At 42.8% G+C, this 24,695-nt stretch overlaps 1 protein-coding gene across 4 annotated transcripts in view; it reads right to left on the bottom strand.

The window, feature by feature from the left end:
• Window positions 1-336: 336 nt before the first annotated feature.
• Window positions 337-24,695, bottom strand: part of ACADL (acyl-CoA dehydrogenase long chain) — a 32,719-nt gene continuing 8,360 nt past the window's right edge. For all 4 annotated transcript variants that reach the window (XM_056535213.1, XM_056535215.1, XM_056535216.1 and 1 more), the window contains exons 3-12: window positions 21,265-21,435; window positions 18,155-18,292; window positions 17,905-18,069; window positions 17,754-17,820; window positions 16,062-16,226; window positions 12,249-12,350; window positions 10,863-10,976; window positions 3,674-3,801; window positions 2,058-2,144; window positions 337-652 (exon numbers count right to left, since the gene is read on the bottom strand). In XM_056535213.1, coding sequence (XP_056391188.1) covers window positions 559-652; window positions 2,058-2,144; window positions 3,674-3,801; window positions 10,863-10,976; window positions 12,249-12,350; window positions 16,062-16,226; window positions 17,754-17,820; window positions 17,905-18,069; window positions 18,155-18,292; window positions 21,265-21,435 — 1,231 coding nt within the window. In that variant the 3' untranslated portion in view covers window positions 337-558. The remainder of the gene's footprint in view (window positions 653-2,057; window positions 2,145-3,673; window positions 3,802-10,862; window positions 10,977-12,248; window positions 12,351-16,061; window positions 16,227-17,753; window positions 17,821-17,904; window positions 18,070-18,154; window positions 18,293-21,264; window positions 21,436-24,695) is intronic.

Below are 24,695 nucleotides of genomic sequence, written 5' to 3'. Positions count from 1 at the left end.
TCACTTAAAAGGACACTACCTTTAATATGTGGCACCAGAGAGCAACCTCTCTTGCTTCCTTCAGGAGAGCGCTACTTTGCCTCCATTTATTACAGAAGAGTGTTGTCATTACATTCGCACAGAAGACCGATCGGCTGCCGCTAATCTGTTGCTTGCTAAACAGAATAGTACATAAGTCATGCCTACTGCACGTAAACCATTTGACCAATTTCCCTGGCCTCCTCTTGACCCCTTCTGAGAACCAAGAAACTGTATGTGGCATACGAGTAATAATTGGAAACGTAATCACGTAAGCAGATACATTTAGCTTTACAGAAAGAATTGGCGATGGAGGTGTTCATGTGTGCGCTCCCTTAGAGGCTTAGATTAAACTTTTAATTGGAATTTCAAAAAAGACAAAAATTGGTTACAAACCAGACAGTGGATAGTTCATGGTTAAATGGCACGTATACACAGGTTACTCATTTTTGAAGCGCTGAATCAGTCTATATCAAACATTAGTCCTTAGTTGGAAAATATGATAAATTACAGGCACTTGGTGTTATGTACAGAAGATCATCACTTGTCTTTCACAATATCTCTTGCAATGAGTTCCTTCATAATCTCATTTGTACCACCATAGATGGGCTGAACACGAGAATCTACATAGGCCCTGTATAGAAAAGGGGAGAAACAAAATTATAAATATAGAATACAATGAAAGCTGCATTACAATTGTGTGATTTTCTAGTTCAGCTCTTTTTTTCTTGCTTATTAGAGAAATAAAATAGAAAAAAAAAAAACTAGAAAGCTGATTAACAAATTATGCAAACCTCCAGCCGGAGAGGACAAAACATTGTGCAGAACATTACGCAATGTGCAAGGTAAAGGATTGCAGCCGTGGAAGGTAGTTGAGTAGTGACCTCAACAACACAGAGTGGTATCCTAAAAAGAGATTGCTGGACCCCAAAAAAATGGTATATAGGCATGCCAGATGGTTTCAGTGGGTAGGCATTTAGAGACTCACAGCAACAAATTAGGGCAGGCTATAAGGTGTAGCTTATATCATATTATTAGTGCAACCCAAACATGTGGGAATTACTCAAGAGGTTACCAGTATTATAAATAGCACATGGTAGGTGGGGTGAGCTTTCTCCAAATTTTACCTTGGGGTTCAGCAGCTTAAAGAAGTTATCCAATGTTTGCCAATCAGTTTCATATCCACAGCATTAAAGATAAGCAACGGAGGGTCCAACCACTGGGAACCACCTTAATCTCCAGAACAGCACAAGATTCTCTCATGCTCTGTCTATGGGAGCGCAAGAGACAGCCGAGTACATCACTTGGCTGTCTCCTAAACTCCCATAGAGAATGCATGGACGGGCAAGTCGACGTTCATGCAGAGAGAGATCATGGTGGCCTTCTGGAGAGCACGGAGTAGTCCCAGCTATCAGACCCCCCTGTGATCAGGCACATTCCCTATCCTCTGGAAAGGGGGTAGGTTGTCCAATGCTGGAGAACCTCAAAGTTATGGATGCCCCACCTACGAGTCTCTAAAACGGAGTCAGCAAGTTAGGCAATACGTTAAGAGTGGGGAAAGGAGAATTCTCCATTTCAGACTACAAGGCTAGGTTCAGACTAAGGAATTTCCGCCGGAATTTTGGCTTTGAAATTTCCGGCAGAAATTCCGCTTACTATAATGCATAGTGTAGTGAATGGTTTTCCGTTCACAAATTCACACTTCGGAATTTGTGAAGCGGAAAATCCGGATGAAAAATCCGCTAGAAAATTTCCGCCTGAAGAAAGGGGTTGCTCTTTCTTCAGGCGGAAATCCTAGCGGAACACATAGCAGTCTATAGGAGACTGCAGTGTCCGCGCGGTCCTAGCGCCGACTAATTCAGTAGGCGCAGGAAGAACTCTGAATCTCCAGGCGGAAATTTTCTGCCCAGAGATTGCGAAGTCTGAACCTAGCCTTAGAGTTTTTACCAAACTTTCGTGAAGCATGGTGAAGATTGACTATAACCATGATCTAACCTAGTACAAAATTATACTATAAATAAAAAGGTAATGCTACTTACTTTGCAATGGGGTATTCCCACATGTAGCCCCACCCTCCATGGAGCTGAACACCTTCAGTAGCCACAGTATTCTGGAGGTCAGATGCCCTACAAAATAACATTAAAACCTGTAAGACAGTATTTTTTTAAAACATTTTTACTTAGTTCAATGTAGATGTGTATATCGTGCAACCTGATGCAGAATTAGTATTCAGGCTTATAATACACCGCACCACTGTTCTAAGATAATCTCATGCAACAGAAACCGACTTTACACTATAGAAATAGTCACCTCCATCTAATGTGATTAACTTATTCAGCAAACTGTAAATCTCCTTTATTGAGGTTTCTGAACTATTATTATTCTGCAGGAAGCTTATGGGCGAGTCATATATAGGAAACCTCAAGTGCGGGCAATCTCTGCAAGCGCTATTACTATCACCCTGTGTATTAGATATCAAATGATTTAAAAAATTTATTTTTCTAAAACGGATTTTTGTTCTGAACTGTGCTCTCTCGTTCTTATGTGTGAACAAGGCCTACCAATCCTTTAAAAGAATATAGGGGAATATTAAAAGGAGATATGTGGTGGGAAAAAAATTATAATTATTTAGCCCCAATCTGCAGGGGCCTCAGTTCAGCTACTCTAACGTGTGTCGTACCCAGCGCGGAAGCTGGTCGAATCACGCCCCCTCCATTCATCTGTATGGATAAGGCGGAGGCACAGTATTTGTGCATCTCCACCTCTCCTATAAAGATGAATGGAGTGGGGGGGGGGGGGGGGGGGGGGGGGGGGAAGTGTTTGGACCAGCTTCAGTGTTGGGTGCAACACATCATCACAAGAACATAGCCCAGGCACCGTACTATCACTACACTCCTGAAGTTTTTACAGCAAAGCATTGATCAATAATTTTTTTCTGTTTATACTACACAACTAATAATGGATGGGGCACCAAATCTATATCTGCATAGTATAGGCTAAGGAAAGTTACCCAATGACTCAATGACTATCTAAGCTCCACTAAAACTGCACAATATGTGCAGAGCTTCAGATTAAGCAACTCCTTAAACAAACCCTCCAGTGAATAAAAAAAAAAAATTGTCCTATTGTTATCACATAAACTGTGAAATTCTTATGTCAGAAAAGTATATATGTAGAGAGCGTAGACAAGTGGTCAAAAGAAAGTGCTATAGAATTCAAGTGTCTCCCATGAAACCGTATGTAGACCAATTTGTCAGCTGACATTCCTCTAGTGTAAAAGGCCCTGTACTTTATAGGCTTGTAAAAAGGGCAATTTAATGCCTACTTTCCTTTAACCAGACAATGCCCTGCAAACATCAAGTGAAAACAAATGCCAAACTGGTGAAAGAGCTGAAAAGGACAGCTCCATGGAGACCGGGACTGCAGTCAACAAGTTTAACCCAGTCATAATTAAAAGAATTGGGCAGACCTTTAGAAACAGAAGGAAACCAGATTCCACAAGTAAAAAAGACATAAAATATCAAAGCACAGCTTAAGAATGTCCTAGTACTACTTTACACTGCATAGTATAGCGCAAAACTAACAAGTGATTAAACATGAGTTACACACGAGTGCTCGTTTTTTATTCTGTAGAAAGAGACTCTCTCATGCATACCAATATTTTGCCATGGACGCGGTTGCAGAATCCAAACGTTTTTCTGCATGAAGCTGGATGCAGTTGTCCAAGAAGGTCCGACCCACACAGATCTGGGTTTTCATTTCTGCTAACTTGTGTTGCACAGTCTGTAAAAAGTACAATATGATAAAATAAACAGCCTACTACCGTGCACACAGACCATTTCATTACTCCTGGAATACCTTTTATCATTAGATTGTATTACTGCTCCATGAAAGAGTTTTATATCTAGTGCCAAGAAAGGGATCAGAACAGGAAAGCCTTTTCCAGATTTCTTAAAGGGGTACTCTGGTGGGAAACTTTTTTTTCTTTTCTTTAAATCAACTGGTGCCAGAAAGTTTAACAGATTTGTAAATGACTTCTATTAAAACATCTTTATCCTTCCAGTACTTATTAGCTGCTGAACACTACAGAGGAAATTCTTTTCTTTTTGGAACACAGAGCTCTCTGCTGAATCACGAGCACAGTGCTCTCTGCTGACATCTCTGTCCATTTTAAGAACGGTCCAGAGTAGGAGAAAATCCCCATAGCAAACATATGCTGCTCTGGTCAGTTCCTAAAATGGACAGAGATGTCAGCAGAGAGCACTGTGCTTGTGATGTCAGCAGAGAGCTCTGTGTTCTAAAAGAAAAGAATTTCCTCTGTAGTATTCGGCAGCTAATAAGTACTGGAAGGATTAAGATTTTTTTTTTTTAATAGAAGTAATTTACAAATCTGTTTAACTTTCTGGCACCAGTTGATTTAAAAAAAATAAATAAAGTTTTCCACCGGAGTACCCCTTTAAGGCACTCCAGAGAACAGGCCAGACGTGTTATGCAGAACAAGTCTGAGAATAAGTTATACAATGGTAGAAGGTCACAAACTACCTATTTTGTTGCGCCATGATCTGTAGTTTTTATCAGTACCACGTTTGCGTATATGTGATATATTGGCTTTTTTCCCCCAAAAAAAAACTTTTACGCCGTTCACCGTACAGGATCATTATTATATTTTGATAGTTCAGACATTTATGCACGCGGCAATACCAAATATGTTTAAAAAAATTATTAATATTTATTATATACACTTCATGTCCCCACAAGGGACTATATCATCCATTTTAACGCCTGCATTGCTGCAGATGCAATGATCTGTATTGATCACGGCATCTGAGGGGTTAATTGCGGACACCAGCGCGATCGCTGATTTCCGCCATTACCGGCGGGTCCCTGGCTGCTATCAGCCTCGCGTCATATATAGGAAGTAAATGTACGTCCTGGTGCGTTAAGTACCAGGGCACATACATTTACATCTTATGTTGTTAAGGGGTTAAATAGGTTATCCCGGAATAGAAACAGCTCAGAAACAGCTCCACGTCTGTCCCCAGGTTGTGTGTGGTATTCCTCAATAGCCCCTTTAATCAAAACCTGTCTTTTTACCCTTTTTTTTTTCACTTTGGTTTTCGTGGACATGCACCAAATTTATCATTTGGTGCAAGTTGTTGGCCTTTTACACAGAACTTACCACCACAGAGGACGTGTATTTTACCCCTCGTGCAGCCATTTCGGAGTCCCTCCTGCAGTATATCAGCAAGTGATATTAGTTATTTTCTTTTGTGGGGTTTATAGCCACCATGTGAAATGGATTTTATTTTCAACTTGGGTCGTTTTTTTTTTTTTTGGTTACTTTAGTGCAGTGGTCTCCAACCTGCGGACCTCCAGATGTTGCAAAACTACAATTCCCAGCATGCCCGGACAGCCGTTGGCCAGAGAGGGTTGGGGGCCCTTCATCTAGGAAACATTGATGGCATATTCACAGGTCACATGCTCCGAATCTAAGGATAGGATGAAGAAGACTTCTTTCCTCCAAATATACAGACATGTCTAATTTTCAGCAGTTAATTTTTCAGTAAAGTGTTATTTATTTATTACTACATTTGTCAGTTTAAAATTATTTCATGGACTGTTTTTTTTTTTTAATTATTATTATATTTTTTTGTTTTTCTGCCTTTAATGGAAAGGCAACAACAATTTTGTTCACGTCTGTTGTGGATAGCCCCTTGTTCTATTTACAGGCCAGGGTATAAAAAGATAAAAATCAAACTCTCTATTGTGTTTAATATATTTGCATATGGTCAATTAGGATTTATGTAAAAATACTAAATTTTGTGATTGATATAGAAACTCGATTAGGCTAGGTTCACACGACAGAATTTCCATGCAGAATGCCACTTGGAAAATCCACACAGAAATTCCACTGCAGCAGAGTCCCATTGAATTCAACGGGATTCTACTGCCCTGTGCATACGGTGGAATTTCCGTGTCAGATGTTTCCGACATGGAAATTCCATTTTCCGTGTCCGCACAAAGAATGAGCACGTTCATTCTTTGTGCAGAGACTGCATGTGCCTGATGAAGCTGCTTTCCCGCAGCGAAACGCGTTACATTTTGGGAAATAAACTACCTTGATTTTTTATCTGATCTCCATTCCTTTTGTATCCTGCGCCACGTGGAGCCAGCGTTTTCCTTAAAGCCAGACCGATTGAACGTCTATGGAGATGGCACATTTCCGTGCGGTCCTACTGCCGGTAGATTAATCTGTCGGCGCCCCGCAGTGTCGAGAATGTTCCAGCGTGAACATAGCCTTAGAGGCCAAACATGTACAGTGCCCTTCTCATGTTACAAAATGTTAACATGTAGCATGGACAGGAATTTAATTTTAATTTTTTATTAGCAGGGTCTGGGTGTTCAGACCCCTACCAATCTCTAACTATAGCTTGGTAAAGCACGAGGTTGTGCACTTCGCTCCTTGTCTAGCCACAATCTCTGTCCAGTTGCAAGAGATGGATTCCATTATAGGTCTATAAAAATCTGCTGCACCTTGATAAAGATCACAGGCAGACTGAAAGTGAAGCGTGCCCAGCTATATCGAGAGATCGAAAACACTCAGACCCCAACTAATCAAAATTTCCAGCGTGCCAAAAGTCTTACATAATGAAACGTATTTTAAAGCTTTTAAAGCTTCTGGACCATAATGCAAAATCTGTTACTTGGTTCAGCCATGCGAAACACCCCCAATAACTATACCAGTGTTTCCCAACCAGGGTACCTCCAGCTGTTGCAAAACTACAACTTCCAGCATGCCCGGACAGCCTTTGGCTGTCCGGGCATGCTGAGAGTTGCAGTTTTGCAACAGCTGGAGACACCCTGCTTGGAAAACACCGAACCACACCTACGAGGACTATTGTGCCCCTGTTATGTGTTTCTAGAGCCAATGAGATTTTTATTGCAATTGCAGCAGCTGCCTGGCATTGGTTGCTATAGGCATTTTACATAACTGATTTGCTCAGCATTTTTCCACTGAATGTGAAGTGGTGAAACTTGGTCTAAGCGGGGGGAGGGGAGGGAATAAGACTTAACTTTTAATATAATCAAGTTAAAAGAATAAACACATATTAGTGAATGTAAAATTGGGGTAGAACTGATGTCACCCCATCTAAAGACGCTTGTAATGGACAAATCAGTTAAATGAGCCAGAGTGTCAGATAATCTATCTATCTATCTCTCAATGGCCCTTGTTTACTAATAGTGTTGTGTAGGTTTCTTTGTGGGGTTTAATTCCCTACAATTTATTTTCCATGGTATTTACTAATGTTTCCCTACATTTTCCCCTTTTAATTTTTATTTATTTTTAAATTTTTTTATTTTTATTTTTTTATTTTTTTTACACATGCTCTGATCTGTCGGGTTTTCCTCAGCTCAAATCCACCACATTTTTAGTGGGAACCTTAGTAAATAGTGGCCACGCCCCATTTCCCAATGACCACGCCCCCTTTTCAGGTTCTTTAAGCAAAATGGAGAGTTAGTCGGGGTTTCTTAAATTCTGGCGCAAAATCTGGCGCAGACAGAATTTCTGGCGCAATGCTTCAGAATCTGGCGCACAACCCGACAAAACACGTCGGGTGTGCAATAGTAAATGAGGGCCAATGTGTGTATGTATGTACGTTCCACAAAAACGTCCAAACGGCTTGAGATATTAACATGAAACGTAGCACACATGTTACTTCTATGTCAACAACAAACATAGGATAGGGGATTTACCCCTTGCTCACCCCCATTTGCCAGGGTCGAGGTTTTTGCTTAACCCCTTAAGGACGCAGGACGTAAATGTACGTCCTGGTGAGGTGGTACTTAATGCACCAGGACGTACATTTACGTCCTAAGCATAACCGCGGGCATCGGAGCGATGCCCGTGTCATGCGCGGCTGATCCCGGCTGCTGATCGCAGCCAGGGACCCGCCGGCAATGGCCGACGCCCGCGATCTCGCGGGCGTCCGCCATTAACCCCTCAGGTGCCGGGATCAATACAGATCCCGGCATCTGCGGCAGTTCGCGATTAAAATGAACGATCGGATCACCCGCAGCGCTGCTGCGGGGATCCGATCATTCATAACGGCGCAAGGAGGTCCCCTCTCCTTCCTCCGTGCGGCTCCCGGCGTCTCCTGCTCTGGTCTGTGATCGAGCAGACCAGAGCAGGAGATGACCGATAATACTGATCTGTTCTATGTCCTATACATAGAACAGATCAGTATTAGCAATCATGGTATTGCTATGAATAGTCCCCTATGGGGACTATTCAAGTGTTAAAAAAAAAATGTAAAAAAATGTAAAAGTAAAAGTAAAAAAAAAGTGAAAAATCCCCTCCCCCAATAAAAAAGTAAAACGTCCGTTTTTTCCTATTTTACCCCCAAAAAGCGTAAAAAACATTTTTTATAGACATATTTGGTATCGCCGCGTGCGTAAATGTCCGAACTATTAAAATAAAATGTTAATGATCCCGTACGGTGAACGGCGGTGAACGAAAAAAAATTTAAAAAGTCCAAAATTCCTACTTTTTTAATACATTTTATTAAAAAAAAATTATAAAAAATGTATTAAAAGTTTTTTATATACAAATGTGGTATCAAAAAAAAGTACAGATCATGGCGCAAAAAATGAGCCCCCATACTGCCGCTTATACAGAAAAATAAAAAAGTTATAGGTCATCAAAATAAAGGGATTATAAACGTACTAATTTGGTTAAAAAGTTTGTGATTTTTTTTTAAGCGCAACAATAATAGAAAAGTATGTAATAATGGGTATCATTTTAATCGTATTGACCCTCAGAATAAAGAACACATGTCATTTTTACCATAAATTGTACGGCGTGAAAACAAAACCTTCCAAAATTAGCAAAATTGCGTTTTTCGTTTTAATTTCCCCACAAAAATAGTGTTTTTTGGTTGCGCCATACATTTTATGATATAATGAGTGATGTCATTACAAAGGACAACTGGTCGCGCAAAAAACAAGCCCTCATACTAGTCTGTGGATGAAAATATAAAAGAGTTATGATTTTTAGAAGGCGAGGAGGAAAAAATGAAAACGTAAAAATTAAATTGTCTGAGTCCTTAAGGCCAAAATGGGCTGAGTCCTTAAGGGGTTAAAGTCCCATACAAGTCTATGGGAAATATATGTTACTGCATAACTTCCATACGGCTTGAGATATTTCGATAATACTAGGTCACATGTTACTTATATGTCCACTTAAAATATAGGATAGTTAATTTAACCCTTAACTACCCCCATTTGTGAGGGTCGGGGTTTTTGTTTCAAGTCCCGTGCAAATCAATGGGAAATTTATGTTCTCACATAACTTCTGTACGGCTGGAGATATTTTGAGGACGGGATACGAGGACGGGATACGAGGTCAAAAGCTTCCTCCTTTGTTTATTTTCTGCCCCAACAAGGATTAGAAAGGAAAAACTGGGCAACGCCGGGTACTCAGCTAGTATCTCATATAAATGGTTATCCCCACAACAGACGCGTTTTGGTCAACGTATGTGAAACTTGGTCTCTTATTCACAGAGAATAATACATTTATGTATTCTCTGGCTAAATCTCCCCCTGCTCTGAACATCTCTTCAACCTATTATGATCTCCTGTGTCAATAGGGCTATACAGCTTCGTACTGTATGCAAATACTAATATTTTTAATTTTTTAAAACCCAGTATGAACAATAAACCTGCTTAAATTCCTCCAAAGTGGTTTCTGCTTTGGACCATATCATGGGCAAGTCTGATACTTCAAAGCAGCATTCCCTAACCTGTGGCCCTAACCTTCAGCTGCTACAAAACTACAACTCCCAGCATACTGGTAGCTGCAGTTTTGCAATAGCATGAGAGCTACAGGTAGGGGAATATGGCTTCAAAGAGAAAGGAGGTCTCTCTTAACTAAAATTCCATAAGATGATATTTGTAAGCTTTCTAAACCAACCCCTTTAAAGGGGTACTCCGGTGGAAATCTTTTATTTTTTTAAATCAACTGGTGCCAGAAAGTTTAAACAGATTTGTAAATTACTTCTATTAAAAAATCTTAATCCTTCCAGTACTTATTAGCTGCTGAATACTACACAGGAAATTATTCTCTTTTTGTAACACCATGCTCTCTGCTGACATCATGACCACAGTGCTCTCTGCTGACATCTCTGTCCATTTTTAGGAACTGTCCAGAGCAGCATATGTTTTCTATGGGGATTTTCTCCTACTCTGGACAGTTCCTAAAATGGACAGAGGTGTCAGCAGAGAGCACTGTGCTCATGATTTCAGTAGAGAGCACTGTGTTCCAAAAAGAAAAGAATTTCCTCTGTAGTATTCAGCAGCTAATAAGTACTGGAAGGATTAAGATTTTTTTTAAGCAGAACTTAAAATGCAACTTAAAAGGAGTAGTGCAATTAAAGATAAGTTCTCCCCTTATCCAAGGATAGGGAATAAGTTATAGATCATGGGGGGGTCCGACTGCTGGGACCCCCTGCGATCTCCTGAACAGGGCCCCAGTAGTCTGCCGGAAGCGGCTGTTCTGACACCCGCAGGAAGCCACGGCCGACACGCCCCCTCCATGTATCTCTATGGTATTTATGAAGGGGCATTGTGGCTGCCGCTCCATGCGGGGGTAGGCATGCCCTTCCAGCAGACTGCCGGGGGCCTGTTCAGGAAACTGCGGGGGGGTCCGACCTTTGGATAGGGAATAAGTTATCTTTCACTATACTACTCCTTTAATATGTCTCAAGTGACGACGAAGGTTTTAAACACTAAAGGTAACCAGAGTTACACATTAATATTCATTTATAAAGGTCTGTGTCTGGAAATACCTGTAAATGTGCAATCGTTTTCCCAAAGGCTTTCCTCTGCTTGACATAGTTCCTGGTTTCCTCAAACATGAATTCGCAGCTAGCAAGTGCCATGTCTGCTATCAGCAGCCTCTCCTAAAAAAAGATCAGAAAAAATATATAAAATGGCAACCCAGCAATCCAGAGAAGCACAATGGGGGAATTTATCATTATTGTCTGTGGTAGACGTGTTTTTGAGTACATTTTCTGCTGTCATCAGTGCTGACGTGAGTCAAAAAGAGCATATGATAAATGTGTCTGAGCAATACACAGCTAAGGGAAATTACCTCAGTACAGTCAATTTTACACTGAAATAAAAAGTGACTGTGATAAGTGCTGCATGTTGCTGTATTGCATTGCTGACCTCTAACTTTCCTAATTGTCCGTATACGGAGCTAATTTTTCTCGCCATGATCTGTAGTTTTTATCGGTACCACGTTTGCCTAAATTTGATGTTTTGGTCACTTTTTTTGCATTTTCTGAAATGTGATGTGACCAAAAATCAGCAATTTTAGACATTGGTATTTATTATTTATTTTACGCAATTCCCTGTACTGGACCATTAGCATTCCACACACTGCAATACCAAATATGTTTGTTTATTTGTTTGAATTTTTAATTTATTTACAAAGTGGGAAAAGAGGGTAACTTTATTTATTTATTTATTAAATTTTTTTTTGGAGGGGGGGGGCTTATTCACATTTATTAAAATTTGGGGCATGCTGGGAGTTGCAGTTGTGTACCATATGGAGAGACACGTTAGGGCAGCAAGTCCCAACCTATGACTCTACAGCTGTTGCAGAACTACAACTCCCAGCATGCCTCACTGTCATTTTTAAATTGTTTTACTCTACCTGTGGCTCATTTACCACTATGAAAGTTTGGAACTTCTGACATGGAAATGGACACAAATATAACACGTCCAATCTTCTGGCGGAATCTGCCGGAAAGGTCCCGGATGGTGCTTATCTGCGGCAGATTGCAGATTGAACATTAAGCGCAGATGCCAGAGGAGGCTTCTGTACAAGGAATCCACCCACAATTTCTGTAGTGTGAACAGGGCCTAAGTGTCTGCATCATGTTTCTCTGAAGATTTGCACTTATCCTACAGCATATTTCTATACAGCCCTTAGTGTAAGCTACCTGTCGCCCTGCATTGTAGAATAGAAGCTGAGCTAGTGCTAATGTACAGAGTCTACCTTTTTGGCAGTTTCAAGTATACTGTAATACACACCCATCCTGGATAGCAGCTAAATGTTCTCCATCCTGCTCTCAAATAAATCTACCTCTTTCTACTAGACTGTAAAATAAATGATTCTCTTCATCGGTGCCTCTTCTGACATCAGAACCTCTGTTACATAAACGCACCTGAGGAAGTTCCTGCATCAAGTAGTAGAAACCTTTATTTTCCTCTCCCAATAACGCGTCGGCAGGAAGCCTGACATCTTCAAAGAACAATTCTGCAGTGTCCTAGAATTAAGGAGAGACTTATGTGTGACAACAAATAGAATTGATTAAACCATTATGCATCACAAGTGGGTTTATATCTAGAAGGAAAGTTGTTTTGTGTTGTACAAAACACTTTACAAATTACCGGAGATGAACAGAAGATGACACATTACGTTTATGTAAGTTACTCTCCTGTTCTATTATATAGTTAGTAAAATGCATAATACAGTAGAATATGATAAACAGGATACATGGAGGTATCTGCATCCTCCATGACTGCTAAATATGTCAGATAAAGGCTATCTAGGTATAACAATCTTTTCTTAGTTAGCCTAGGGGTTAGGTACCACACAGGATGTGCAGCATTTAGTCTCCATACGGCAAAAATCCTCCCTGTGTCTTAAGTGGTGATGAACATTCTCAGTAAGCATGAGGTGGGCATAAATAGTCAATAATGGTCAGCTGAATGGGGGTTTAGGTGCCGAGTAGAGATGAGCGAACTTACAGTAAATTCGATTTGTCACGAACTTCTCGGCTCGGCAGTTGATGACTTATCCTGCGTAAATTAGTTCAGCCTTCAGGTGCTTCGGTGGGCTGGAAAAGGTGGATACATTCCTAGGAAAGAGTCTCCTAGGACTGTATCCACTTTTTCCAGCCCACCGGAGCACCTGAAAGCTGAACTAATTTATGCATGAAAAGTCATCAACTGCCGAGCCGAGAAGTTCGTGACGAATCGAATTTAGTGTAAGTTCGCTCATCTCTAGTGCCGAGTATGAGAACACAAGACTGAGGGAAGAACAGGCTTTGTCTTCGTCTTCTGCATATATTATTTTGTGTATTGGGAGGCCTTTATACAAGCACTAAACATACTACCGGTACTTTTCATTATAATTCTGGGTATTACATGGAGGTGAATGCACAACCAACTCTTTAAAGACTGAATTTAGAGGATATCCAAATAAATAACTAGAAGACAGTGAGATCAGGCCCTAATTATACATGCACTTATTACTGCTGCACATAAGGAGATGGCACTTCTGGACCACGATGGTTGGCAGTGTATGGTAGTAATATATTTATCTATGAAAAGAACTACACATGTAAGGAGTAAGGCTGGTTTTAGACAAGTGTAGGAGTATTATTTGGCCTATCCACGGGTATTACTACCCAAGCTAAAACCCCCATAGTTAGCATGGGATTCACTGAACTGTGTACTCATGATGCATATTTGAAAGCAATCTTAAAAAAAACAAACAAACAAAAAAAAAATGATATATGATATATGATATATGATATATGATATATATATATATATATATATATATATATATATATATATATATATATATATATATATATATATATATATATATATATATATATATATATATATATATATATATATATATATATACCGTATATACTCGAGTATAGGCCGAGTTTTTCAGCACGATTTTTCGTGCTGAAAACACCCCCCTCGGCTTATACTCGAGTGAACTCCCCCACCCGCAGTGGTCTTCAACCTGCGGACCTCCAGAGGTTTCAAAACTACAACTCCCAGCAAGCCCGGGCAGCCATCGGCTGTCCGGGCTTGCTGGGAGTTGTAGTTTTGAAACCTCCGGAGGTCCGCAGGTTGAAGACCACTGCGGCCTTCAACATCATCAAGCCCCCTCTCACCCCCTTTAGTTCTGAGTACTCACCTCCGCTCGGCGCTGGTCCGGTCCTGCAGGGCTGTCCGGTGAGGAGGTGGTCCGGTGAGGAGGTGGTCCGGGCTGCTATCTTCACCGGGGAGGCCTCTTCTAAGCGCTTCGGGCCCGGCCTCAGAATAGTCACGTTGCCTTAACAACGACGCAGATGCGTCGTTGTCTAGGCAACGGCTCTATTCCGGGCCGGAAGCGCGGAGAAGAGGCGCCCCCGGTGAAGATAGCAGCCCGGACCACCTCCTCACCGGACCACCTCCTCACCGGACAGCCCTGCAGGACCGGACCAGCGCCGAGCGGAGGTGAGTACTCAGAACTAAAGGGGGTGAGAGGGGGCTGGATGATGTTGAAGGCCGCAGTGGTCTTCAACCTGCGGACCTCCGGAGGTTTCAAAACTACAACTCCCAGCAAGCCCGGACAGCCGATGGCTGCCCGGGCTTGCTGGGAGTTGTAGTTTTGAAACCTCTGGAGGTCCGCATGTTGAAGGCCGCAGTGGTCTTCAACCTGCGGACCTCCGGAGGTTTCAAAACTACAACTCCCAGCAAGCCCGGACAGCCGATGGCTGCCCGGGCTTGCTGGGAGTTGTAGTTTTGAAACCTCTGGAGGTCCGCATGTTGAAGGCCGCAGTGGTCTTCAACCTGCGGACCTCCGGAGGTTTCAAAACTACAACTCCCAGCAAGCCCGGACAGCCGATGGCTGCCCGGGCTTGCTGGGAGTTGTAGTTTTGAAACCTCTGGAGGTCCGCAGGTTGAAGGCCGCAGTGGTCTTCAACCTGCGGACCTCCGGAGGTTTCAAAACTACAACTCCCAGCAAGCCCGGACAGCCGATGGCTGCCCGGGCTTGCTGGGAGTTGTAGTTTTGAAACCTCTGGAGGTCCGCAGGTTGAAGACCACTGAGGGCGAATGATGAGAAGAGGATGATGAAGGGGGGGGGGGGGGTGTGGGGATGATGAAGGGGGGTGGGGATGATGAAGGGGGGGGGGTGTGGGATGATTACAAGGGGATGATGAAGGGGGGATGTGTGGGATGATAAGGGGATGTGTGGGATGATGACAAGGGGATGATGAAGGGGGGATGTGTGGGATGATGACAAGGGGATGATGAAGGGGGGATGTGTGGGATAAGGGGATGTGTGGGATGATGACAAGGGGATGATGAAGGGGGGATGTGTGGGATAAGGGGATGTGTGGGATGATGACAAGGGGATGATGAAGGGGGGATGTGTGGGATGATAAGGGGATGTGTGGGATGATGACAAGGGGATGATGAAGGGGGGATGTGTGGGATGATGACAAGGGGATGATGAAGGGGGGATGTGTGGGATGATGACAAGGGGATGATGAAGGGGGGATGTGTGGGATGATAAGGGGATGTGTGGGATGATGACAAGGGGATGATGAAGGGGGGATGTGTGGGATGATGACAAGGGGATGATGAGGATGTTAATGACGGGTCTGGATGATGACAGGGGGGGATGAGGTATTTCCCACCCTAGGCTTATACTCGAGTCAATAACTTTTCCTGGGATTTTGGGTTGAAATTAGGGGTCTCGGCTTATACTCGGGTCGGCTTATACTCGAGTATATACGGTATATATATGTTATAAAAATGTAATAAAAAATACTGTCAGCTCTATATCATACTCAGAGCTAAAGTGTCAAAGCGGCAGTTTGCAAGTCTTCTCTCTCCCCAACCCATCCCTGTCTTGTCTAATTGATGTAAAAGGCTCAGTGCTGGAAGCCAAGCCTTGTATGTCAATCAGTCAAGGCAGGAAAGGGTAGGGGAGTAAGAAGGCTTGTATGCTGCAGTCCAGCACCACCTCTTAGACACTTCGGCTCTGAGAGTGATACAGAGATGACAAATTTCCTTCAAACTAAAGCAGTTTGCTTGAACCATTATGTATTAAAAGTTACATCTTATGAGATTTACATACACAGTGTTAAAAGAAATCTTGTCCTTGCTTGGGAAAGAGTCCAAAGGATAAGGAAGATCTACCAGAAAAATGCTCAGAATATTTAGGTCATGCCATGTACCTGTGCCTTCAGGCCGATTTTCTCTAGTTTTCTTCCCTTGACGAAACCTTTAGTGCCGTTGTCTACAAGGAAGAGGCTAATACCATGGGCTGGAGTGCGGGCCTCACGGTTAGTCACTGCCACCACAATAACCACATCACTCATCCATCCATTTGTGATAAATACCTGCAAAGAAAAATGTTGTAAAATTCTAAGCTGGTTTGTATAATGGATTCCACAGGGCAGAGAGGCTGGTCAGCTACAGTACTGTTTGCAGAAAGCAGACTTAAGTATTGGAACATGTGTTGTGTGGGAGGTAACGCTGGAAATTGATTTGGCTAAAGACGGAAATTCTTCAGTGATTTGTGGCACATACAAGAGGCCCAGGTGCACAATATTTTAATATTACTTGAAGGAGATTTTCATATTAAAACTTTTCTAACAACCATCAGATGTTCTGGTAGGAATGTATCAATAGCTTTAGAGTTTTACTTGGTGGAGATTTATTTAAAAAAAAATATTATTATTTGTGCAACAACTCAAAAATGCGCATCTCTAATTTTTCAGCATCTCTAGCTCTGAATTATTATTATTATTTTTTTTTTAAATAAAAAAACTGGTTCCAGAAGGTGAAAACAGATTTGTAAATTACAGGTATTAAAAATGTTTAATCCTTCCAGTATTTATTGCTGTATACTACAGAGGAAGTTCTTTTCTTTTTGGATTTCTTTTCTGTCACGACCACAGTGCTCTCTGCTGACACCTCTGTCCATGTCAGGAACTGTTCAGAGCAGAAGAAAATCCCCCATAGCAAACATATGCTGCTCTGAACAACTCCTAAAATGGACAGAGGTGTCAGCAGAGAGCACTGTGGTCGTGACAGAAAAGAAACCCAAAAATAATTGAATTTCCTCTGTAGTATACAGCCGCTAATAAGTACTGGAAGGATTAAGAGTTTTTAATAGAAGTAATTTACAAATCTGTTTAACTTTTTGGCACCAGTTGATTTAAAAAAATATATATATATATATAAAATAAAAAATTAAGTTTTACACCGGAGTACCCCTTTAACTAGTCCTTCCCACACCAAAATGATTGGAGGCATTGTATAGTATCAAAGTCCTTCATTGTGGGAACCACTGAGGATCCAGGATTTGGGTAAAGCCTCATGATAAAATAAGAAAAAACAGTCACCTCCCAAGAAGGGTGGAACTCAGGCGCTGAAGGACCAGGCAAATCTCAGGACAACAATACATTTATTCCCAGTATGCAACACGTTTCGCGCACGTGCGCGAAACGCGTTGCATACTGGGAATAAATGTATTGTTGTCCTGAGATTTGCCAGGTCCTTCAGCGCCTGAGTTCCACCCTTCTTTGGAGGTGACTGTTTTTCCTTGTGCCAATTTTGTGGAGCGGCAGCAGTGGATCCCTATTACACACCTGTATCCATGTTGTGCTGGCTTATGCACAACCTGCTTTGGTAAGCGCTAAATTTACATTGAGCGTCTTGCATGATTCGGCATTATTACACTATGGAGCGCTCCTTCTTTGTCCTTTTTTTAGTCCTCATGATAAAATAGGAATAGATATGGTAAGACATAGCCCCCAGAGAATAGAAAATAAGAGGGACCCCTGCAATCATGTATTCCATAAGCGTTTTACATTGGAATACCCCTTTAAGTCACTGCATATGGCATTTCACGTGCACCCCACCTTACTGCCATTTAGGATCCAGTCACTTCCATCTTTCTTTGCATTTGTACGCACTCCCTGGAGATCACTAAAAGAAAAGCAGAAAAGTCATAAGATCCGCATATTAAACCACTAGGCACAAGATGAACGGCTCCAAATCCACCCAACATACCTTCCAGCTCCAGGCTCAGTCATTGCAATAGCTCCAATGCATTTCCCAGCTGCCATCTGAGAGATATATTTCTGTATCTGGCTCTGGCTGCCATATCGTGAGATATAAGGCATGACTATGTCAGAGTGGAGACTAAATCCCGGTCCAGTGCAATTCACGTACATTCTGCAGACCGGAAATACGAAAGTTACAAAATTGTATAAAAATGGCCGAACAATTGCTCTAGTTGTAAAATGACTGAAGAACTTACTGTTCTTCCCACACAATGGCAGAAGACAAGATATCACCACCAATGCCCCCATGTTCTTCTGGGATGGCAGCTCCTAGAAGTCCCTGCTGACCAGCCTTCTCCCACAACTCCCGGCTCACCTGTCCAGCTTTCTCCCATCTGAAAAGTTCAAAGAACAGAAGTAGAGATGAGCGCACTTACAGTAAATTCGATTCGTCACAAACTTCTCGGCTCGGCAGTTGATGACTTTTCCTGCATAAATTAGTTCAGCTTTCAGGTGCTCCGGTGGGCTGGAAAAGGTGGATACAGTCCTAGGAAAGAGAGTCTCCTAGGACTGTAGCCACCTTTTCCAGCCCACGGGAACACCGGAAAGCTGAACTCATTTATGCAGGAAAAGTCATCAACTGCCGAGCCGAGAAGTTCATGATGAATCAAATTTACTGTAAGTTCGCTCATCTCTAAACATAAGTCATGAGGTTCAGTATATTATGGACATTATGTATTAGGTTGTGTCTTGTACATTAAAGGGGTACTCCGGTGAAACACTTTTTATTTATTTATTTATTTATTTATTTATTTTTTAAATCAACTGGTGCCAGAAAGTTAAACAGATTTGTAAATTACTTCTATTAAAAAATCTTAATCCTTCCTGTACTTATTAGCTGCTGAATACTACAGCGGAAATTCTTTTCTTCTTGAAACACAGAGCTGTTTGCTGACACCACGAGCACAGTGCTCTCTGATGACATCTCTGTCCATTTTAGGAACTGTCCAGAGCAGCATATGTTTGCTATGGGGATTTTCTTCTACACTGGACAGTTCCTAAAATGGACAAAGATGTCAGCAGAGAGCACTGTGCTCGTGATGTCAGCAGACAGCTCTGTGTTTCAAACAGAAAAGAATTTCCACTGTAGTATTCAGCAGCTAATTACTGGAAGGATTAAGATTTTTTCATAAACAGATTTGTAACTTACTTCTAACTTTCTGGCACCAGTTGATAAAAAAAAATAAAAAAAAAATAAAAAAAAATGTTCCCTTGTAGTGATCATAGGGGTCATTCAATTCAGCGGTAAAAGTGTAAAATGTAGCCATTACTGGATAGTCTCCGAGAGATGTCAACTTTAGAGGAAATATTATTCCACAGAGATGTCCAATGTGTCTGCTCTGGGGTCCCCATTTTAACGGGTGGTGGCAACCTACACAGAGAAGTGGTCTTCAAGGGTGCAGAAAACAAGAAACCGGAACATTTAGCATAGTCAGGAAATGGCATGTTGGTACTTGCACCTTTGGTTCTGAGTATCTAGCACAGCGTTTCCCAAAGAGGGCGCCTCAAGCTGTTGCAAAACTATAACTCCCAGCATGCCCGGACAGGCAACGGCTGTCCGGGCATGCTGGGAGTTGTAGTTTTCCCACAGCTGGAGGCACCCTGGATGGAAAACACTGTTCTAGCAGTATAATGGTGTCACAGAGCACCTGAAAGGGACACTGTGAATGTGGAACTTCAACTTTCTGTTTTTATATAAGAAGTTTGATTCTGCTTCCCTCTAGTGGCCGTCATGACAATTACATTTTCATTATAGGAAAACAAAACATTGCCAAAGCGTGTGAAAGGTAACTTCTGAGACACCCTAAACCACAGTCTTTTGTAAATATCTCAAAAGATAAGACATTTTTGTCTTACAACTCACTTGTATTCCCCTGCAGTAAGCCCGGAGTCTTAAAAGGGGTACTCTACTGGCCAGCGTTCGGAACTAAATGTTCCGAACGCTGTTTTCGCGCTGCGTGGATCGGCCACGCCCACTCTATGCAAGTCTATGGAAGAGGCCGTCATGCCCCCTCCCATAGACTTGCTTTTAGGGGGCGTGGCTAACTCCCACAGCACGGAAACAGCGTTCGGAACATTTTGTTCCAAATGCTTGGCAGTGGAGTACCCCTTTATTATTCCGGGCTTACTGCAGGGGAATACAAGTGAGTTGTAAGACAAAAATGGAGTATCCCTTTAAAAGTCCAGCACGTCTGCTGCACCAGAGTTTCCAAGCAGAATTTAAAGGGGTATTCCAGGATTTTTTTTTTTATTTGACTATGCTGCAGAGGCTGTAAAGTTAGTGTAGTTCATAATATAGTGTCTGTACCTGTGTGTGACGGTTTTCTCACAATTCTTATGTGATTTTCACCCCAATATTTATTTTTAACAGCATACAAAATGACTGTTGTCTTGGATTTTTCCCAGGTTGCAATGCGGCTGAGTTCTGACTCACTAGTCAGCTGATGAAGCAATCGCTTGGTGGGAGAGAGATCAAACTGCAACTAATGCTACAGCTGTAGGCACCCTGATTGAAAAACACAGGTCTTTTGAATGGGTGCAGCTCATTTATGTTTCAATGGGTGGGGTGGCTGATGTGTGGAAGGGAGGAAAATGGAATTGTGGGATTTGTAGTCAAAAAGAGAAAACTAAAACAGGAAATACAAATTCATAAAAAGCTAGCCACAGTATTTTGGTAATCTAACAACATAGCCATTTAGCCAAGACAAGCGCAGACCCTTCCTAAGCATGTCCATTACTGTCTGCCAGGTACGTACTAAAATCACCTTATGGTGGATAACCCCTTTAAAAATGGGAGTCTGCTGCAGCAGAGTTTCCAAGCAGAATTTTTACACCAGATTCCACTCAGAAATGTTGCTGTGTGAATAGTGCCTAAGGGGGAGATTTCCCAAAACCTGTCCAGAGGAAAAGCTTCTGAGTTGCCCATAACAACCAATCAGATCACTTCCTTCATGTTTGAAAAGGCTTGCGAAATATGAAAGAAGCCATCTGATTGGTTGCTATGGGCAACTTTTCTTTTGGACAGGTTTTGATAATTCTCCTCCCATGTGTGTATATTGATCCTAACACACAACATGATTCAGGATTTAATGGTGTCCACATACAGCAGTAAACAATCACCTGTGGCTCTCCACCGTCTTGTCGGAAAAATACATCTCCCAGCATGATCTTCAGCTGCAAGCTGTCAGCGCATGCTGGGAGTTGTAGTTTTACAAAAGCTGGCGAGTGAGAGACTGAAGAACACGGATATGAAGAAAATGAAGACTTGCTTCTTTCCACTAAGGTAGGAGACCTTACACCCACTTACTCTGCATGGTAAGGTGCCACCTCTTGTTGGAAGAATCTCCTGACGCTTTCTCTGAAAATGTCATGATCAGCATTAAATATGCTTCTTGTGCCGACGTCCATTAAGGTCTTGGCCTGGCTCGTTTCTAGCCGTGGTTTCTCCTCGTGGGAGCTGGATTGTGTATGTTGGCATCTAGAATATTAAGAAGGAAATATTGAGTTCCATAATAAATTGTTAAGACCCCGTTAGATGTTATCTTCAGGCAGGGGCACACATTGTTTTATACATTATTATGGAGGCAACCACCTTGCCTGAGCAGCTTTTAACAGCATTTAGAGACATGCTTTACTGTAAGGCTTGTGGGCATAGTCACCATTGCCTAGAACTGCCAGATTTCAGGATTATTTTAGAATATAGAATTATAGATAGTAGAATGGAAAATTCTGAAGTTTTATTTCATATCGCCTATGCTATTATTTTGTAGCCAAAGAGGTTATCCAGGATTAGAAAAACATAGCTGCTGTGTACCAAAAACAGTGCCAGATCTCTCCTTAGGTTGTGTGTGGTATTACATGTGGTATTATAGTTTGGCTCTGTTTACTTTAAAGGATGGAAGGCAGAGTAAAGATATGTATAGACCAGCTCACCCCTCCTATATGGATGGCACTGGATAGCATCAGCGTGGAATCAATCTGGAAGCTCGGAGGAAAACGCTGGGTCTCCAGGTGAGGCAATTCCAAGGACAGAACAGGATATCCGGCTCCCAATGGAAAATTTGTAAAATCCAACTTTATTGCAAAATCATTTAAAAATATCAAGGTACCGTATATACTCAAGTATAAGCCGATCCGATTATAAGCTGAGGCCCCTAATTTCACCCCAAAAAACCCAGTAAAAGTTATTGACTCGACTATAAGCCTAGGGTGGGAAATACATCATCCCCCATGTCATCATCATCATCCCCCCCCCCTTCATCATCACCACTTGTCATCATCCCCCCCACCTGTCATCATCCCCCCCGTCATCAGGCCACCATCCCCCACCACCCCCGCCATCATCACCGCTTGTCAATGTCTGATTTATACAGTGGTCTTCAACCTGCGAACCTCCAGATGTTTCAAAACTACAACTCCTAGCAAGCCCGGGCAGCCATCGGTTGTCCGGGCATGCTGGGAGTTGTAGTTTTGAAACATCTGGAGGTCCACAGGTTGAAGACCAGTGTGGCCTTCGACATCATCCAACCCCCCCCCCCCTCTCTCACCCCCTTTAGTTTTGTACTCACCTTCGCTCGGCGGGACGTTAGGGTGAGCTGGTCTGGGCCATCTGTGCTGCAGGGATCCTCCGATGTGGAGGGATAGTCGTTCCGCGCTGTCCATCTTCACCGGGGGGGGGGCCTCTTCTACGCGCTTCGGGCCCGGAATAGAGACGTTTCCTTGACGATGACGCATAGGGACGTTGCTCATGAACGTCCCTGTGCGTCGTCATCAAGGCAACGTGACTATTCCGGGGCCGGGCCTGAATCGTGGAGAAGAGCACCCCCTGGTGAAGATGGACAGCCCGCAAAGACTATCCCTCCCCACCGGACTGTCCCTGCAGCACAGATGGCCTGGACCAGCGCACCCTAACGTCCCGCCGAGCGGAAGGCAGTACAAAACTAAAAGGGGGTGAGGGGGGTGGTCTGGATGATGTCGAAGGCCGCAGTGGTCTTAAAACTGTGGACCTTCAGATGTTTCAAAACTACAACTCCTAGCATGCCCGGACAGCCGATGGCTGCCCGGGCTTGCTGGGAGTTTTAGTTTTGAAACATCTGGAGGTCCGCAGGTTGACGACCACTGAGGGCGGAGAGTTCACTTGAGTATAAGCCGAGGGGGGGTGTTTTCAGCACGAAAAATCGTGCTGAAAAACTCGGCTTATACTCGAGTATATACAGTAGGTGAAAAATAAGAAGTTAAAAACAAACGAAATGCCGACACGTTTCGATTTAACAGTAAGTCTTAGTCATGGCAAGTTGTATCACCTACCTTGATATTTTTAAATGATTTTGCAATAAAGTTGGATTTTACAAATTTTCCATTGGGAGCCGGATATCCTGTTCTGTCCTTGGAATTACTTTAAAGGGTACTCCAGTGCCCCAGTGTTCTATACATCCTGTTCAGAACAATAGGAGCCGGCAGCTGTGGCTGTGATGTCATGGACATGCCCCCTCATGATGTCACGCCATGTCCCCTCTATGACATAGACATGAATGGAGGGGCGTGGAGTGACGTCACGAGGGGGCATGGCCATGATGTCACGACCACGGCTGCCCCCTGCAATCGTTTTGAACAGTATGTATAGAACGCTGGGGCACAGCAGTACCCCTTTAATGAAGCAGAGTTGCAATACCACACATAGCCAAGAGTGGCACTGTTTCAGGTCAGATGCTTCAATACCAGAGCTGGGTTTTTCATATTCTGTCATCTGTGGTTTTCCATAGGTCTACAGCTAAAGCAGACACGTTTTCTTAGCTCAATGCCTTATGCTACGAAGTTAGTTGGCGAAGGTAGATTGAATCCATCACAAGTTGATCTTCGTTATCTTGGTAACGACACTGTGCCCTAATTAACCACTGGCAGCATCTCAAAGGTCACCAATGAAGAATACACAAGGACAGACGTGTTACCAGGATAGTTTGCCAATTCTAAAAGGTGACAGCTGGGCACCTTTGCAATAACAAGACTATTTAAAGAGTTACAGTCATTACAAAAAAAAAAAAAAGAAAAAAAAAGACTTTTGACATGTTGCCCAGACATGTACAAAGGTTTTGATCACACTAGGTCTCACTCCTGACCCACTGTGAACGCTAGTTAGCAGTCTGGGAAGCAGGCAGCAGCGCGCCACTCACTCACACCGGCATTAACCCGATAACGACCACCGACGAGTATAGACGTCCAGGTTGGCGGCCGTTCCCGCACCTGGACGTCTATACTCGTCCATTATTCTCGTGGGTGCTGCCCAGTGCATCCACGAGATCGCGGCAGGGACTCGGCTGTATCACACAGCCGGGACCCTGCTGCACTGCCAGGACCGAAGTAAACTTCGGTCCCGGCAGTTTTAACCCTTACAGCCGCGGTCGGAAGTGACCGCGGGCTGTAAGTGTTATGACAGAGGGAGGGAGCTCCCTCTGTCTCCTCTGCAGCACCCCGCATCGCGATCGCGGGGTGCTGTGTGTGGCCGCGGCTGGCCGGGACCTGCCGCACTGCCGGGAGTGAAGTTCACTTCACTCCTGACAGTTTAAAATTCAGAATACCACTTTCTCACATCACCTCCTCTCCTCTGACTTTTCTGCTTTAAAGTGGCAGTTGTGAAAAAATGTGCGAGATATATTGATATTTTTTTCCTTTTTTTTTTAATTTTTTTTTTTAACATGAAATTTTTTTTTTATAATTATATTCCAGGGAGCAGAGATTCTC

This window comes from Hyla sarda, chromosome 8, assembly GCF_029499605.1.
Source record: "Hyla sarda isolate aHylSar1 chromosome 8, aHylSar1.hap1, whole genome shotgun sequence".
Classification (NCBI taxonomy): Eukaryota; Metazoa; Chordata; class Amphibia; order Anura; family Hylidae; genus Hyla; species Hyla sarda.
Note: the sequence above shows the minus strand (reverse complement) of the source record. Positions and strands in the feature narration are given on the sequence as shown.